Source organism: Lotus japonicus, chromosome 6 (assembly GCF_012489685.1).
Source record: "Lotus japonicus ecotype B-129 chromosome 6, LjGifu_v1.2".
Taxonomy (NCBI): domain Eukaryota; kingdom Viridiplantae; phylum Streptophyta; class Magnoliopsida; order Fabales; family Fabaceae; genus Lotus; species Lotus japonicus.
This window is the reverse complement of record NC_080046.1, coordinates 58,685,101-58,704,748: the sequence shown is the minus strand read 5'-3', so window position 1 is coordinate 58,704,748 and position 19,648 is coordinate 58,685,101. Positions and strand designations below refer to the sequence as shown.

Sequence of the window (19,648 nt, the reverse complement as noted above, 5' to 3'; positions counted from 1 at the left end):
AATACAATTTTCCAGAGAAACTAGAAACCACACAGACAAAAACTTCAAAACTATATATGTCATTTTTCCAAGCCAACATATTAAAAGAAGAAGACAAATTACTAGGGATCACAACCACCATCCAAATACCAGTGTAGCATGTACTTTCTGATATAATTGGCGAAAGCACTCAACAGGGAATCTGAGAGGTGAACCTCCTTGGCGAAACCACTCAGCATGCAACAACTTTTCTGAAGTGGATGCGTGGACAGCTGGATTTAAGATTTTACAACAGCACTTGCAGTCAAACAACGTTGCTAATGAGAGAATGCACCACTAACCTCATAGCAATTCTAAAGTAGATGTTAGTGCCATATACAAGAAATTAAATGTTACCAGATTAATTTGGCAAGTAAAGCATAGCAACTTGATGCAGGATCTTTTTACATCTATTAAGTATTACTATACAAAGAGAAGTCCCTAGTTAGAAAAGAGCATTTTGTATACGTTACCATATTAATTTGGCAAGTAAAGCATAGGTAGCAAGGATCATTTTTAGTTCCACGTAAAAAATTTCCTCCAACATTCTTACCGCACTTACTTTCCCATAACCTCACTACATATTAATAATTACATAAGCATGCATATGAAATATAAGTTTAATTTGGAGTTAAGGAATAGTGAAATATATAACTTGGGAAAGATGAAGAGGTTAAGTAAGAAAAATGAATGAATTTTTTAAATCCTATAACTGGCTAGTACTCAGGTACCTCCAACATTCTTACCACACTTACTTATAATAGTCTCAGGAAATTTTTTTAATTACAAGAAGAAAGCTAATAGTTTTAGACCAAAACATTAAATATAACTAATAATCAAAAGTAAAAAAATAAATTTTTTTTTTCAAAAGAAACAACCCTTGATAATAAAAAATAAAAAACCTAATTAAATAAAAAAATTGCTCTAGAATAAAAAAAATTGAAAAAGTAAATTTCCAACATTATTTATATAACTTATGATAAAAAATTTAGCCGAAACTCCCTTAACAAATTGGCAAGTGGCACTTCCAAAACCCTACTTTCATGTCATACCAACTTTATTTCGTTTATACTTCTTATTGCATCACTGCTTGTTAAGAACTGTCTATATAAACTGACATGATGAGCAGAACATAATACCCCTTCTCCTTCTGAATTTTAATTGCTGGTTAAGTCAAGATGCCACTATAATTAAGCTACTTTTGCAGCAACAAACACTACCTTCTCAACCGCCTTCAATTTTAAGTGTTCTCTTTACTTTAATTTTGAGTAGCTACGTGTTCACTAAACGCATTCAGGACTGTGATCCTTCTCCTTCTCCTTTCTGGACTGTGATTTCAAACTCGTCGTTCTTCCGAAGCCGGTACCTTCTCCGACGCCGCTTCTCGTCGTCCGTTGGTAACCGCTTCACCGGTAATCGCATCACCGTCGTTCACTGGTAACCGCTTCTCCAACCCTGCTTCTCTGTCGTCCATTGTGCAATTTTTGACGATTTTCCGAGCTTGAAATTAGATTGCTTGATTTAATTTTGTTCCAGGTTAAAAGTCTTTTTATTTATAACAATAAGCAATACAAGAAGATAACACTAATTTCACACTTAAAACCAATTCCTATCAAATAAAGTAAACTGACCAACCAGTGAATTACAAATAAAATAATTAATTAAATTCTTAATTAGTAAATAGTCTAGAAAGTTCAGTCGGTCCCAGCAATAGTGGTGTGACACACACACACACTATAGAGTATATATAGAGGATTCTCCCGCATTGTTTGTCCATTGTATAAAAACCCGCTCGAATTCCCATTCCCAGCAATGTTTATGATTTCATCTATGATTTGAACTTCTAAGAGAAGTTGTGTTTGCTTCAGGAGAATTCTTGAATTCGTGTCATTCCTTAAGGAGAATAACGTGGATCTTACAAACGTGAAGGTACGTAAAAGATGATTTTGCTTCAAATACAATAACATTTTGCAGACTTTCGTTCACTTTTGCATGTTTGTCTTTTGGTTGGATATTGGTTGGATATGATATATGATTTCTTCGCTCAGATATATATGCTTCTTTCCTTTGCTCTTGTGTCAGATGTATGTTGGTTAAGGGTGGGTCAAATGTCCCACCAAATTTTCATAAAATGTGCTAATAAATGTATAGTATTGAGAATAAAAGAATTTCATTGCCCCGTATATAAGAAATGCCCCCACACACAGCCACACACCTATACATTTTCAAAAAGTTTGAACTTTTTTTAATGAGTACCCAACCAATGTTCACACAACTTGCCATGTTTATAATTTACTAAAATTAATTATCAGTGCAATTAGATCATTAGATTGTATTTGGAAGTGGTATATTGGTAGGGCCTCTAGTACTTAGATAAGAGAACAACAAAAAGTGCATCCAAAAAATTTAAATTCTAAATTTTCTGGGGCTGAAGGACTGAATGCAAAAGTTTATGGTACTCCATTGTCCAGAAGCTAAAATGGCCCACTTGGACCTGAGCTACATTAATGCAAACAAATGCCAAATCTGATCTTGCTTTTTACCTGTCTATATGTTAACTTAATTAAGGTTTTACCAAACTCTTTCTGATGCGTTATAAGGCTATGAGCCTAAGAAAGATGAAGAGGTTAAGTAAGAAAAATGAATTAATTTTTTAGAAAGCAGAAAAATGAATTAATAGTCTCACTAATAAAGTGAATTAATAGCATGACTAATAAAGGATTTCCAACTCTTTCGTTTATATTAGTTCAGGCATCTCAAAAAGCCTCCCAAATTCCCCCTATGGCTGTAATAATGTGGCGGGCTATTACGGGATTGATTATATTATGTGCTTCACTGATCCATGCAGCAGTCCCAGTCCCAAATGGGACTGTTGCTGCTGACTTGCTCAGTCCCGATTATTATAAAGACACATGCCCCCAACTGTACCATACCCTATCCGGTGTGATCCTCACCGCCGTTAAGACTGATATACGCATCGCTGCAAGTCTCTTGAAGCTTCACTTCCTTGATTGCTTCGTTCAGGTAATCTTTCAACTATTTATTTATTTAAACTACAAGTTTATATGATATTAAAAGATAAGGCTGAAATAAAATAAGTGTTAACATTATTGCGTTTTATCTTTGTGACCGATAGGGATGCGATGGATCAATATTGCTGGTCGAAACTGCCAAGATACGAAGTGAGCAAAGAGCATCTCACAACATGCACACAGTGAGGGGGTTGAATGTGGTGTATGATATTAAGCGTGCGGTGGAAGCAGTATGTCCGGCTACAGTATCATGTGCTGATATTCTTGCGTTATCTGCGCAAGTCGCTTCTGTTGTGGTAAGGGGTAGCTATAGATTATTTCCCAAGCTTTTTATTCCTAAATCATTTTTGTTCTAATTTTGGTGACTTTAATTTATTGTTTAAAATAAATGGTGACTTGTATATATGTTTACAGGGAGGAGGTCCCACGTGGCAGGTTCCACTGGGAAGAAGAGACAGTTTGACGGCAAATAAGTTTCTCGCCAATCAAAATATTCCAGGAGTAGCCTTCACAGTGGATTATCTCAAGAATTCTTTTGCGGCCCAAGGTCTCACCACCACGGATCTAGTTGCCCTCTCAGGTAAACTCATTATCTTTTTGCCACAATTTGTTTTCATATAAGTAGTAAAATTTGATGAGCCAACTACTTAAGGATTTATTTGCTTAGAGCAAAAGTCTTAGAATTTAACATGCCCTTCCTAGTAAAAATTGTGGCTTCACGAGAATCTTCAATATATTTGCTGCCCACGTCCTAGTTGTGTATGCATGACTTATGTTCACAATTCAACTAAACCTACAATTATATGAAAATTATTCCCAGAATAATATGTTTGCTTTATTTTTTATTTTTCTTTAAATGTCTAAATTTAACCAACTGACATTTATAAATCATTGAATATTCATAAATATTTTATTTTTTGCAATTTTTTTCTGAAGAATTTATATTTTTCATTTTAACTTTTATCATCTAATTCTTAAATTTCATATCCAAATCAAGATAAAATATTTTCTCTTTAAATTCTAACTTGTAGTTTGTTTGGATGTGAAACAAAGAATAGTTTTCTTTTTTGAAACACCAAAGAATACTTATTACGTTTAAAAAAAAAAATACTTATTAGAGAGAATCTGGTGTTTTCCATTAGTAGATAAATCTAAAAAGACAAGTCCGTCGGTTTCTTCCTCAAAATATATAATATATTACAAATGTTTTAAAAATATAAATAATTAAGAACAACTACGTAATGAGTAACGAACATATTACATTTTGAGTTCAAAAAACTAACATATTACATTTTTAATGACTCACTATTATTGGGTTTATCGAACAACCACAAAATTTGCGGGAAAGGCCGGAGGGATATTAAATGTGGGCGAGGATCTAATTCTAAGAGAAAAATAAGATAAAAAAATGTGTGCATATATTAAAAGTCTTCAGCAAATGAATTTAGTTTTGTATAGATGACCTATATCTCATTTGTGTATTTAATTAGGTGCCCATACGATTGGAAGAGCTCACTGCAGAACTTTCATGGACCGTTTGTACGATTTCTCTGGGAACCCTGACCCCAGTATGGACAGCACATACTCAGATTCATTGCGTGCTTTATGTCCTCGAGATGGATCTGGGGCCAATTACGAGACCTATTTGGACTTCTCTTCCCCAGATATTTTTGATAACGGTTATTACATGGGCCTCCAAGTAAACCAGGGTTTACTACATACGGATCAAGAGTTGTATTCATCCACTAATGCAGACACTGCCATGCTTGTCTCCAACTTCAGTAGCGATCAAAAACTATTCTTTGATCAATTTGTTGAATCAATGATCAAGATGAGTAGGATCGGTGTGCTAACGGGAAGTGATGGGGAGATCAGGCATCAGTGTGATTTTGTCAATGTTGGCATTCGCTTCCCCTTCTCCTACTTTTGGTTGTTTTGGACTGTATTAGTTACTTATATATGTATTACTTTATGTTAGTATTATTTTAGACCTTATTATTTACTCGTATATGTATGACTTTATGCTAGTATTTTATAAATCTTTGATGATGCATTCAGTTCTGTATAAGCAATTCATTGTGTTAAGTAAACTTTCCTCGATCAAATCAACCTTATAAAAAACCACTTAATTTCACTTTCAACCTCTAAATAGATAGATAAACTCTAGAAGAAATTTATCATAAGATAAAGAGTGAAATAATTAACGGAAGAAAGTGATGAATTTATGTATACACGAGAAGGTTACCTTGACGGATGAATTAGTAATAGATTTTGGGAGTTGAACTTACATTAGAAAGGCCATTAGATTTTTTTAGATAGGCCAAATCAATTTACTGTTCATTCTCCTTATTATCTGAGCTATTATGGGCCGGACCTACTACATAAGCCCAGTTCACACCAGCAGAGTCATTCTTCCTCCTCTGTTCTTTTTCTTCTTCCCTTATCTCCTACATATAATTTTCCATTATTTTATATTTTAAAGTTGCTGGCCCTCTCATGAACCTTCTCACCCATTCAATACGGCACACCAGCTGTGCACATGCCCCAATTGCATTTTCATCAACTCCACTGCATAGCTGCCATATCAAGTTACATAGCACAAAAGTCATTAAGAAGCATTTACAGAACCACCTATAACTTCCTTATACAATAACAAAGATGGTCCAGGCATTCAAACACATAACTTTACCTGCAATAGATACATATCACGTGCTAATGCTACGTCGAATGCATGGCCCTCTATTCGAACTACCTCCAGGAACTGCACAATTGTGGTGAATCACAGATGAGCATGTATTATGCAAAGAACAGAATGAAGTACATCATGTAATTAAGGGTAATACCTCCTCGTGCTCAATGGTATGAGCAAGTGGTAAAATAACCTGAGTGCTGGGGAAACCACCGGGTCTTGCACAAGGAACTGCATAGGGACTAGCCTTAAGACAAGCGGCAGAGTAAGCATCAACCCCATAATCAGCCCACTCTAATCTATGCTCCCTCAGAAATCGGACAAGCAAAGCAGGAGGAACATTCTGCAGATCAGCATTGCAAAAAAAATCAATATGAATAGTTCATGGTGTTTATTACAGTTATACAATAGTTCATGACATAAATCGTTTCTGAAGTACCTGCAGTAGCATTGATGCTTTAGCACACAAGACCCCGCCTCCACATGCTCTGGGAACATTGACGAATTGTAATTGGACCCCAAGAAGTTGTTGGGGGTAGAGTTTATGGTTATAGTCACATCTTCCGCCCCATCATGACCCAGCATTGACCAACCATCATCCACAAATCCATTCACAGCATCATTGAACCCCCTGAAGATTTGGATTTAGAAAGAATGTGAGAAAAATACAACTCCTCAATTAAATCAAAACATGTGAAATGCACCCGTCCAATAACTCCATTCCCCAATTCAAGAGCTTACCTGCAAAGTCTCTGACTAAATGTCCTTAAGACAGCTGGTTGACGTCCCCCACCATACTGAATTTCTCCGCTGGACTTCTGTGCTATCTGTCTTATATGTTGCAGGGCCTGCAAATTATGTTTTATGAGGCTCATTAATTAATATTCACATAATTAAGTGTATTTTAACATGTATTAATTATTAATATTACAGCAATAGTCATTTTCTGAGCCAAGATCTTTGATGATTCATATAGGGCCCTCAGCACTTCAGGAACACTCCAGACCTGCATACAATAACAACGTAAAAAAAAGTTAAGGAAAAATGGTGCAAATAAATGGGAATTCCAAACAAAATATGAATTGGATGTGTTCCTTACATCTAAATCTATGTGATCAACAATGTGAATTATGGATCCACCACCCTCCCAAGGTCTAATTAGATAGCCACTAGGAAGCATTTCAGCTCTTATGAAGTTTGAGGGAGGAGGCCCTGTGGAACCACCAGTTGAAGAAGTCAATGATCTCTCACATATCTGCGAGCATATAAATTTCCCAAGGTTAGAGACAATGTTCATCCAATATAATGATATAAAGAGATATAAAACACAACCAAAACTAATTTTTTGTTAGTCAACCCCTATATGCAACAGCTTCAAATCTTAAGCATAAGTTGCAGATATAAGCTAGGTTCTTTTCATTACCACAAGACTTCCATCTTCCAAAGTCGTAGTATATGTGTCCCAAAGTCTCGAGCTGCTGCCAATGTTGTAGGTGCATAAGTCTGATAAAAATATCAGCTTCATATCAACAAAACAACTCACAAATTGAATAGAAATGAATTCAAACATCAGCAATGCTTCTATTAATAGCCACTTGACCTGCATGTACATGAGCTCTATTGTTCCCCCACTCCCAGTAGGGACTATACTCAGCACATCAAGGCATCAGCAGTTACGACACCAAGACGTTCTATCTTTAAGAATCCGGGCAACCTGAGATGAAAATTCAAACACACAAGTCAAGAAAAATATAACCAAAAAATACAACTCCATTGATCAGCAAGGAAGAAATAAAGCAACATGGATACATCAGCATACCTTTGTGGGCTCTAGGCTCACAAGGCTGCAGGCTCGTGCTGCTATCCCACTACAATTGCGGGAAACAGCAACGATTCTGTTAGGAACTCGGTTTTTCAGAAAGGAAATGAGAAACTGTATATTATTTACTGAGAATTCTGGAGAAAACCCCAGAACTCTGTGATAGAGCTTACAAGGAAAATAGTAGAAAAACACGATAGCAGAGGCAAATTAGAGAGTGCCTTTATTCTCTCCCAAGTCCAAGCCTAATCCCAATTCAAGCCTAACCTCTCTCTCACACAATACATGCTTATATAATCCCCAATCTCTCTCTCTTTCCCACTACCTGCACAGCTCATGCCACCTCAGCAGGTGGTTACACCTCTCGTGGGAATTGATTTAGTGCATTGCACCTCTTCCTCTTACTTCCATGGACTCTAGTAGTATTGGGCCTATCCCTAACAATTGGGTTCCTATCATCACTCCCCCCCTCAAAACATCCTTGTCCTCAAGGATGGGTGTGGAAAATCCTTCTTGAATGTACGTTGCTGCCCCCAAATGACCTGTAACAGCCTCCCTTTGATCCACTGCCCTGCAGAATATGGGTATGGACTATAGAATCCACCACCTGGATCCCATTTTTGAAAAGATGTGGGCCAAGTTGTTGCTGAAAAACCAGAACAACCTCCAGGATTCCATATATCAGCCTGGCATCCTATCTCAAGAAGCAACAAAACCTTAATTGCTGTCATGTGCCGCCAGGACTCCCTCAACATCTCTTCAGCAAGAACAACTTGTGTGTAAGCATAGAAACCCGCCTGTAGTTGTAGTAATGATGAACATCAACATCTTTTCTCACTTCCGGGGACTTCCTAACCAAGCCGCCCACATTTGCATCTCTGAATAGATGTGGTTCATAAACATCATAGACAACTTTGCAGAAATATGAACTTAGCAATTGAGTTGCTAGGTCAAATCCTACCCCTCCAAGCCCACTAAAACCACTGCATCTCCCCGTCTTTGAATCAGTAGTGAATTTATATGCCAACAGTTCAGGATTGTATGCATAAGAAGTCCTGGCATCTGAAATATTCACCTAGTGGGTTTTTTCCCAAACCTGAACTACTGCTGAATTATCCATATCTGCTAACCATAACACCCATTGACTACAGTAGTATCCCTCAACATCACGGTCCAGCGGTTCCGGTGGTGGCCGCTTGGCAACCAAGCGTGTGTCAATCACCATTTTAGTATCACAATGCGATGGTTCCAGAAGCAAAGACAGGGCATCCATTAACCAATATCTGTTCACTATACCATCATCAATGTTTGTTAGTTTTTGGCAGAAGAAACTTGTGTCTCTTGGCCCACACTCTGGGTGTTCCATCAATATCCGTTGTTCCACTAAAGCTCGAGTATCCACAGCTAAGTCTTTTATCTCCGCCTTGAACAATTGATTTCTCAAATGAGAGGAAGTCACCAATCTTTTCAATGTTATCCTCTGAATCTGACAGTTTTCTTTGAACTTGTCCACCATTTAGAAGATCACTTTCCTCCTTATCCTCATTGTAACTGCATTCATGGAATGTCTCCCAGCCTGAGTCAAAATTAATAGTACCCCTCATTATATGCATGTCCTGGAGTGGTAATGTTAGAGCATGAGGTCCTGTTGTATGTGTCGAAAAATTTGCAACAATAGCTGAATCCCTGCATAAATTCTTCCTTCCAATCCTTGCTGAAAAAGAAGGCTGCAGTTGCTCTTTAACAGGTGCACCCTCCAAATTCATTGTAGAGATAATTTTTTTGAAAGGCCCAGTTCGTTTCTTTACTAATGGGCCACAATCTATGTGTCCACAAAATAAGCCTCGGTTTTGTGATAAGAGAAGTGAGTAGGAGAGCAATTTCTGTGTTGTAAAATAGTTGCACACCTGTTGGGCCCAACCCATTAGGTCAAAGGGTGGCCTCAGATGTTGACTAAGAGAAAAATGTTGACTAATTTGTTGTAATTCCAGTTTTGCCCCTCCTTGTTGCAATGTCTCTTTCTCGTGTTGTTCAAGAACTTTAACAACCGTCGTCTGTGTAACCTGGGTCTCCGACGCCGGCGCCGCCGTCGGTGGGATGAGCCTGCCAGACCAACACCGCTGTCCAGAGATTCCGGTGGCTTAGGTGGTGGCTGTTTGTGTGGTTTCTTCGGTCTTGCTTCTCGATCCCTCCTTTTCTTGCAACGTCGAGAAACTTCAGCAGCATGCCCCTTCATCTCTATCATCCCTGTACTGCCGGATACCTTCGTCATCTTCGCCGGCGGAGTGGAGTGCGTGGCCGGAAACACACCTCGGTTCTGCCTCACTGGTAGAATCTGAATTTTCTTATTTACTTCCAGATCTGTTGCTACTGCAGCGTCTCTTCTTGATCCAACAAGAAAGAGGCATTCCACCGTCTCTTCCGTTGTTGTATCGTTGATCTCCGTCGGAGTAACTTCACTCTTACGGTGCTCTGAAACTTCGTCTCCATCATGCTGTTCGCCACCGAAGCAACTGGCGTTTATCCACTCTTCAAACCGATTCCTTCTGATTTCCAGGTTTGTGGCTTTGGCTTTTCTGGCTTCATCCCTCTGAGTTTCTTCCTCCCCTGTATCTTGAACTGGATCTGGCAGGAACGAATCAGAATCTGGTTCGAATTTTCTCAGTAATGCTATCACAAAATCCATCCATGTTGCCCTCTGATTTCTTTTTTTCCAGTCGTACAACAAATCAGCGCATCACGTGTCAACGCCTTCTCTGCCTCTGAGAATTTCTTCTCTTCAGATACTCCTTTGGCCTCACAGTGTTGCTCCACTGTGATGATCCATCCATAAGCTCATATCCCATCAAATTCTGGAAACATCTTCATGAATCAATGGCTACCACGGCACCTAGATTGGTGCTCCGATACCAATGTTAGGAACTCGGCTTTTCAGAAAGGAAATGAGAAACTGTATATTATTTACTGAGAATTCTGGAGAAAAACCCAGAACTCTGTGATAGAGCTTACAAGGAAAATAGTAGAAAAACAAGATAGCAGAGGCAAATTAGAGAGTGCATCTATTCTCTCCCAAGTCCAAGCCTAATCCCAATTCAAGCCTAACCTCTTCTCACACAATACATGCTTATATAATCCCCAGCCTCTCTCTCTTTCCCACTACCTGCACAGCTCATGCCACCTCAGCAGGTGGTTACACCTCTCGTGGGAATTGATTTGGTGCATTTCACCTCTTCCTCTTACTTCCATGGACTCTAGTAGTATTGGGCCTATCCCTAACAATTGGGTTCCTATCAGATTCCAATAGAATCCGGACCAGGCTACACAACAACACAGCACAAAGAAAAGAAACATGTAACATCAAATTCAATGAACAAATGTTGATGCACAAAAGCTACAAAGCACCACAACCTTGTAACATTGTTGAAAAGGTCATACCTTCATCCCAATCATCTGGACCTAGTCGACAGCAGTTCCGGTAGCCTTGAAATGAAAAATGCATATAGCCATTTTAAAAGTGAAGCTTCTTACCCAGCTGGGTTGTTGGCATCCCTTTGGGAATGCTGAGATGGATTTTGCTGTTGATTTTGACCACTCACTACCACAGACTCACAACTATTATCAGTGGCGGTCGCAGCAGATGCCTGTTCAGAAAAACAACACACGATGCTTACAATGACATTCTCAGAACTCAGAAAGTTAACACAAAAAATGAAGGAAGAGAGACAGAGGGAGAGGGACTCACAGTATGTATCTGTTGCTTCATGTAACCATTTTCATACACCAGATGTGTGACCTGCTTCTGCAGACGGTCATTCTCTTCCATTAGCAGCTTGTTCATAGCAGTGCTATGATTGGCTGTCCATTTAGATAGACTCTGAACTTCCAATCAATATGCTTGGTTTGTACTTTGTTTTAGGGCACAAAACCTTACTTTTCATCAAACAGGCCATGTTATTTATCTTCGTGTAGACTTTATTAGACATTAGTATGTCATTTAGATTTTTTTTTTTGATAAGCAGTATGTCATTTAGATAGACTCGAACTTTCAATCAATATGCTTCAGGTAATGTCTCTCCTCCTCAGTTAAAATTTCAGGATCAAATGTTTCTGCTGGGGATTTTGGTATATCAAATTTCCTTAGCTTTTCAATCAACCATACCACCTTTCGCTTAGCCTGTAAATTAATAAGTTTAAGAAAAGGAAATATTGAGGAAGAAAGGAAAAATGCCTCTTTCCAGCCTATTTGAGGCACTAAATTATTTCTGTAAACTGAGGTGAAGATGCCAAAGCCAAGTTGTTAAAAGTTAAAACAGAAAAAATATCTATTATGTATACTGTGATGTTATAGTAATGTCTAATAAGCTAGGTAACTGAGAAATATTAATATTAATGTCTTCATGAAAAATATGATTTCACATAAGCTTCCCAAATGCAGAGTAAAACTTAACAGAGGTGTTTCAATTACAAATCCACATAAGGCAATGTTCTGTTTATTTCAATGCCAATATATGCAGGACGTATCAAAACAATACTTATGCATTTAATAGAGAACTGAAACATGAAGAAAAACTAAGTGACCAAATCATGAAAGTATGAACCCAGACCAGAAGGAAGAAAAATCACAAAAGTAAATCACCAATAACAACCAAGCAGCTGAAGCAAAGTACAAATTACCATAGAATTCCAACCTTTTCAAGCTTATATCGAATTCTAACTTCTGGATTTAGAGAATTCATCTTTTTCTTTGCCTTCAAACGATTGAATCTGAGTTCATTAACTTTATCCTTTTTAGTCTTTTTTATCTTTTTTGTCTGGCCATCCTTAGTAGAATAACACCATCAGGCTTATCCAGAGAGAATCAGACAACACCATTGCCAGTCTTCAGTTCAACTGATGCGTTGATAATGTATCTGGCAGGTAGCCAGTTTCCCAGAAGACCATGTCTTCCAATGATATTTGATCTCTGTACTAACACCCTTGAAAGATGCCTCGGCATCCCATAAGTTCTTGGTTGTATAGACTTATGAGGGGTAAAAGACTGAAAATATGAAGTTGCAGTTGGAGATGGTGCAATGGTTGGAACATCTTGAACTAGACAGTCTAACCAGGATAGTCTATCTCTGCATAGCAAGAACAAAAGGACTTCAGGAGTAGCCTAAATAAGTTGAGCATCAGAAAATTAAATTCAACCAAGCATTAAAAGTAAAAGGATTTCTCCTTTCTTCCGCTTACTTGGCACGCGAGAATATAGACAATACTAATCACTGAACAAATGAACAGACACAAATAGATAAAAGAAATGCTTTGTCTAAGTGAGAAAAATGAACCTATTGAATTTGCAGAAGAACCCATGTCTTGCTCCTCTGAGTGAAGCTGCAGAAAACATAAAAGTCGAGAATCCAGCTGAAAAATCATAAAATGTAAAGCAAACTTTTCCTTACACACTATCAAGCATATTTTCACTGTCTACACTTACAGGTTCTCTGCTTTTGGCTTAATTGCCAGCATGAATCAGTGGGTTGGAGGGGAAATTGGGATCCTTGGTTGTTGCTATTATTACAAGGTAACATACAATGTATAAATTTTTATCAAGATTATGCTATCATTGCTATTGTTTCTCTTTGCTATAGTATTTTGATGTCATTGCTATTGTTTACATACTTTTGTTAAGTAAATTCTATTAGTTGTAATCTATAAATTCTTGCTTTTGGCTTTTAAGTTTACAAAAATGTACAACTTAACAGAGTGCTTGGGTAGTAAGCTTCTGAGTTGTGGGGTATTTTCTTCTTTCAATTTTAACTACAGAGCTTTGTATTATTGATTTGCTTTCGTAGATAGGTCACTTCTAACTTGAAATATTTTTTGCTGTGATGTCTAGTTTATGTTATATCTATTTATAACAATTTTCCTGTATTTCCTCTAAATTCCATCACACAAAGATAAGAGTCCGACCCTTCACATAGCGCTTGAGGGGTTTTTGTAATCTAATTATTTGAATTGGAAAAATGAAGAGTTCTCTGTCAAAGTGTCAACATATGGTCTATCACTTTTTTCTCTCACACTTGCCATAATTTGAAGATTAGGAACTATACAAATCAGAAGCTAATTACAGTGAATATTCACAATTGACAGAATGTGATCTATCCCGTTTAGTGACTTTCTTTCACCTTTTCTTTTTCAATAGCTACAACTAAAGCATAGTTTGAACATATAATCTCTAGCAAACTAATTAAGCTTTTTACTACAAACCTACCTTTAGTAGCTTAAGCTTTCTATTGTTTCTTCTGCAGGAAAAGAAAGATGACATAACTAAGACTCCTCAACATGCACATTATCAAATCCCTTCTTTGACCGTAGCTCAGGAAATACTGTATGTGTTAGATGGACTTTGCATGCGAAAGCTTCTCCAAGTAAACACTCCTCTTGGCAAGCATGACTGTTAAGATGAGAGGAACCGTTGCAGCAGACAAATGCCTAAGTATGTGACCGCTGGTCATATGAAAAGTGAATGTATAGATCACACTACTATCAGTAAACTCATGCAAGTGGATAATTAATTATTTTGGATAGTTATTTACCAATTACAGAATTTCAGTTGAAGAGGTGAATTCAATACACTTTAAGCCAATTTATGACAGAGTTTGAAAGATTGTTATTATCCATTTGGAACCTGCCGGATTTTTCAAAACTATCTCCCTTGGTTCTTATTATCCATTAATATGTTATAAAAAGTAAGAGCAAATGACTGTCATGGAATTTCAGAAAAACACGCAAGTGGATATTAAATTGTTTTGAATAGTTGGTTACCAGTTACACAGTTTTAAATAAAGAGGTGAATTCAACACACTTTAACCTGCTTTATGTCAGAATTTGAAAGATTATTTATGCATTTAGAAAACTTAGTGGTTACATATTATGACTTCATATTATTTTTCACAATCTATTTTCTTTTATTTCAGAAAAATCATCAGGGCAATCATTATTCTCAATGTTCCAGATGCAAAAAAAAAAAATGTTATACTTGACATGACCATCAATTAAGCAAAAAAACTTACAATTTTTTGTTTTTCTATATCTAAAATTTATTTTATTATCTTAATTCATAAATTATCTTTTCATAAACATAACAAAAACAACATATTTTTAACGAATTCATGTGACAAACAAAAACGAAGACAAAAGATAAAAAAAAAAATAGCAACTAAAAAAAAAACAAAAAGAAACATACAGTACAACAAAAACTAAAAAATTTATGATTTCTTATATCTAAAATAATTTTTTTTCTTTTAATCTGTAAAATATCTTTAAATTAATAACACAGAGTTAAAAAAAACACACAAAAAAACAAAATTGAATATCCCCCGTGTGATGCACGGGTCAAAAATACTAGTAATACATATAAACGATGTTCTTGGAAACCCCTATTCTGAAGCTAGGGAAAAAACTTGTGTGAGTATCTTTTAGGTCTCAAAATTAATACTTCTCTCCTGAACCACTCTCAACGTCCTAGCCTTGGGTGGACGTCGCGCCGCTCTTTGCCGGCGGAATCCCCCTGCACCTCTCTTTTCTTCTTCCTCCCTCCTTCCTTTGTTTCTTTCCCCCCCTTTTGTCTCTAGTTCTTAGTTCCTTCCTCTTTTTCCTTCAAGTGAATCGGCCACTTGGTCGGTTTTGGATTTAAAAGGTCCGACCTATCCAATCCTATCTGATTTTACAACAAATGAAATATACTACCTGGTTTTTTAGTTAGAAAATCAACATGAATAAATTTCCCACATTAATATCAAATTTAATTTTAAAACAATCAACTTTCATATTTTAGGATTAATATATTCTATAAATTCTAGGCTTAAATATGTTTATAGTCCCTATAAAATAGGGGTCATTTGGTTTTGGTCCCTATAAGTTTTTTTTGTTTGGTTTTAATTCTTAAAGACAAAATAATAGTGTGTATTTAATCCTTACCGTCAAGCTCCGTTACAAAAACGCTGACATGGCTAAAAAAGGACTAAAATCAAAACCACTTTATTTTATAGGGACTCAATACTCCCAAGTGTTTTTTCTCCAAAATCTACAGCATCACCTCACTCAAGTCCCAAACTCCATAGCCATGACCTTCTACGTCCATTACATTTAACTTCCACAAGGAATTCATTAGTGTATTCTATTATTTTTAGGAGACTCAAATTAACTTTAGTTATATAAGCATGAATACAAACATGCATCATCAAGCATGCATACACAGTTATATATAGCATATACAATATTACTTGTAGATGATATTTCCTCATTAAGCTTTCTTTGCAGTTAGTCACAATATCGGTAGTACTTCGATGCATAGTTATCGATCGCGGCGCTATCGCGCCGTCGCGTCGCGGCCGCTTGCCGCGATTCTGTCACGCCGCAAATCGCGGCCTTATCATACCAGATCGCGGCGCCACAAGAAAAAGATAAGGTAAAGTTGTGGAAAACCCCAAATAGCCCTTGAAATTTTATAATTAGGTTAAACTTTGAGGGCATTTTTGGGATTTCGCTCATAAATAAATGAAACGTGTGTTTAATCTCTCTCACTATTCATCTTCTTCTTCTGCGACCAGAACCCATGGCCATTGTGCGATCTCCTTCAGCCACCTTCAATCAGCACTCATGGCCACCGCCCGACCTCCGACAAGCACCGTCCAACTTCCGGCGAACTCTGTGCGGTGACTTTCAGCCTATCTTCGGCGACCACTGCCCTTGTTTCCCTCGGGCCTCTGTTCTGCTCTGTTTTTATTTTTATTTTTCTATTCCTCTATTTTTCTTTCCTTTCTTTTCCTCTTTAATTTTCTATTCTCAATCAATTCATTTTGTTACCATTCGGTTCTCTCCTCTTCCGGCATGGCATCCTCCTCCTCCTCTCTTTTCTACCATCTCATCTGTTATGGGTTTTAAGTTATATTTATCATTTTTTAGTTATTATATGTATATACTATTATACTATTAATTATAAAAAATTATATATGAAAAATCAAAATAGCGGTCATCCCGCTATCCCACTTTTGGGGTCGGCTGCTACGCGCCGCTATCCGAGATTGACTACTTATGCTTCGGTGAATAGGATCCTTCAAGATTTTTATACAAATTTTAGAAACAATGATAGTTAATTAATATAATTAAATACAAAGCTGCGGGACAATTAAATTGACATGGTACCTATGATCTTATAGTGTGTATTAATCTGTAATTACTTCTTTCATTCAGTGGCGGAGCCAGAATTTTTGTGGAGCATGGGCGAGGTTCAATGTTAAATTTAAAAACTATAATCGCATATTAGGATACACACCATGTAAAATGGTACATACCAATAGTGTTTGAAAGAAGAGAGATGAAACATACCAATAGTGCTAATGATTTACTTTGGATTAAAGTCATTGTCAACATTAGGCGACTCTTCTTCGGGTTCCGGCTGCACTACATTCATATTCTTGCTCTATCAAGCAAAAACCTCCTCATCTCTGAAATTTAATGATCTAATGTTAATAATGAGAGAATTGAAACTGAAACTGGAGGAGCTGCAACCACACATAAGACACAAGACAATAAATAGTAATAGGCTAATATAACTAATAACTGCACAAAACCAAGAGAAAAGAGCATCATGATTCATTTAATTACCAATTCATGATCTCTATTTCATCCATGTGAGACATAATATTCCTAATTAAGATCTAAATGAAAGCATATGCAACTTGTTGATATAATTGAAGGGAATGTGGTGAAAACAACATCTAAACAACAGCACCTATCTATCTTACAAGGGAAAAACCAGCATCTAAAATGCTCTTACAGTCAACACGTTTGCTGCAAATGCAATATCAGAATGTTGCTAATGGGTTTGAAGTCCATTCAATAAGTGAGTAACTAAAACATTTAACTTTTGCTTTGAGCCATACCTAGGACCTGTATAGAAAATCACAGTGTTCCTGAGAGGAAGAACTGAAGAAGCAGGCACAAACAGAACGCGTGCAGTGTGCGATTCAGATTTCAGGGAACTGAGGGAAGGGGCCCGTGCAACTATGAGAGGAAAGAACGCGTTCATTCCTTTTTTTTTTTTTTGCCCATTTGATAAAAACAATTCCCCCAAAATAGGGCCTGCGGCCCAAGTCAAAATTATTCTCTCTCCCATTAATTCCTCCCTGTAATTAGTTGTTAACCATAAATTACTCCCCCTAAATTAGTGAATTTATTCATTTTCATTATTGAAACAAAACTTGGAAACCTATTATAATCAATCTTCCAAATTTGAAAAAAAAAAAAACTCTCCCATTACTTTCTCTATTAGTATTTAGTATTAAAAATATCCTCTCTCCCATCTAATTTTGGAACTGATTGGCCTCTGAAAAATGGAATTCCTTAAATTTCAAATTTGAGGTGGCTCCAAGATAATATCAACCCATAAATCTGAAGTACATATGTTTTCCTTTAAATCCAACAACTTTTTTTTATAAGCTTAAATCCAGCAAATAGTAATTAGCTCCCTTAATAGGATTTGGATCCCCTTACGTGTTATTCGTTTCGTGAGATTTAGCAAAGCATAAGTTAGCCTTCATATTGTTCCCTTTTTAGTCCTATATGTGCTACATGTGCATTTATGGATTAATAATACAATTATTCTATCTGTGGCATTTGTTTCCTCCCACTAAAATATCATTTAAAAATAATATCATTATGGTTTTCTGGTGACCATTTCAGCTCCAAACCATATGCAAATGTGAATGAGCTCAGTTTCAATCTCTCCTAACCAATGCTAATAAGGTGCATCTTGAAGGATTGAAACGATTTCGGAAGGGTTGATGTATGCTAGTAATAGTTTAAACAGGTTGAAGAATTACCTGCAACTTTGGCAGCAAGTAAGTGACAACCTGCTCAAACGGATAATTGGATTGTTATTTTTATTAACTGATCACTATTACTTTGAAGGTTTTTCTTTCTTTATTTTCTTTGAATGTATTGTCTATGCAGCCTATTAATATATGCAAGAAATGATTAAAAAAAATTCTAAATCAGTATGGTTAAGTTATATCTAATGAATTTCACTTCATGATGGTTTGCACTTATTTTTTGATATATTGATGTATGGTTGATGTTGATAAGCAATTATTTTTAGTTTTTCCCTTTAGATGGTTCCCTTAAACTGAATGGGAAAGGGCTACAAGAATTTCAGTGCTGGATTTCGGCTGGGATGTGTGATAGGACTGGCTCTTTTAGCTTGGAGTTGATAATTGTCAAACTTGACAGCAAATTGAGAGAGAAAATTACGAGTCTTGAGGATCCTATGGACTTACAAGTTGAGATATGATTGTCTCTGTTGGAGCCACATTTGACCACTGATATATCATTGAGCTTTTTCTAATTTTTCCTATATATTTCTATGTATTAGTTTGATCCATACTCCATTCATTCCAACGAAGTGTCTTTTTACTACTCTAGGTTGTGTTTGTTCCGTGAGTATAGTATCAAGTTTTTTTTAACTGTGAGTTTCTGAGTTGGTATGATTCCAGTGTGAGTTTTGCACATGGAGAAGGAGGTGATGGTGGTTTGAGGAGCGGCGTTGGCTGACAAATTCAAGTATAAGCATGGTGATCTGACTAGGCGTAATGAGTGCAAGGTTCACAATGGGCAGAGACACCGTATGTGGTCTAACTCCATGTTGGTTGTGTTTCAGAGACACTACTCAGCTGAATGAGTTGGTTGTGTTTCATATTAGCTGCCTTTTAGCCTAACTACTTGCTGCTATCTCTTAAGTTTTCTTTCTCTGATGAATCATTATTAGTATATAAGGGTGTGTCTCTGATTTTTTAAATTATGTACCTCCTTATCATCCTCATGTCCGATTCATGCTTATTTTGAACTGAAATAGTAGAAGGATATAGCTGGATAATGGTGTTGATGGGTAGTGATGTGAAAAGAGGTTCTATAGAGATTGTAGCGTGAAAGAGAAGTTGATTTGTTGGAGATTATGGCTGAGGGTTGAAGGAGTGTGGTGTACCCATCCTCCCCTAAATGATGCTCTTCTTTTAAATGTGTAAGAGGGGGCAACGAGAACCGATAAAG

At 36.8% G+C, this 19,648-nt stretch overlaps 1 protein-coding gene and 1 pseudogene across 1 annotated transcript; one reads left to right on the top strand and one right to left on the bottom strand.

The window, feature by feature from the left end:
- Window positions 1-1,816: 1,816 nt before the first annotated feature.
- LOC130724097 (peroxidase A2-like) lies at window positions 1,817-5,060 on the top strand. Its single transcript, XM_057575272.1, has 5 exons — window positions 1,817-1,947; window positions 2,770-3,042; window positions 3,155-3,346; window positions 3,465-3,630; window positions 4,541-5,060. Exons 2-5 carry the CDS (start codon window positions 2,800-2,802, stop codon window positions 5,026-5,028), a joined length of 1,089 nt encoding a protein of 362 aa, XP_057431255.1. The 5' UTR covers window positions 1,817-1,947; window positions 2,770-2,799; the 3' UTR covers window positions 5,029-5,060.
- A 309-nt stretch (window positions 5,061-5,369) lies between these two features.
- Window positions 5,370-11,704, bottom strand: LOC130725928 (homeobox-leucine zipper protein ATHB-14-like; annotated as a pseudogene).
- Window positions 11,705-19,648: the final 7,944 nt, after the last annotated feature.

Coding starts and splice junctions, on each gene's coding strand:
- LOC130724097 (XM_057575272.1), top strand. CDS start 2,800: ATGGCTGTAATAATGTGGCGGGCTATTACGGGATTGATTATATTATGT. Junction 3,043..3,154: donor TCCTTGATTGCTTCGTTCAG/GTAATCTTTCAA, acceptor TGTGACCGATAG/GGATGCGATGGATCAATATT. Junction 3,347..3,464: donor CGCAAGTCGCTTCTGTTGTG/GTAAGGGGTAGC, acceptor ATATGTTTACAG/GGAGGAGGTCCCACGTGGCA.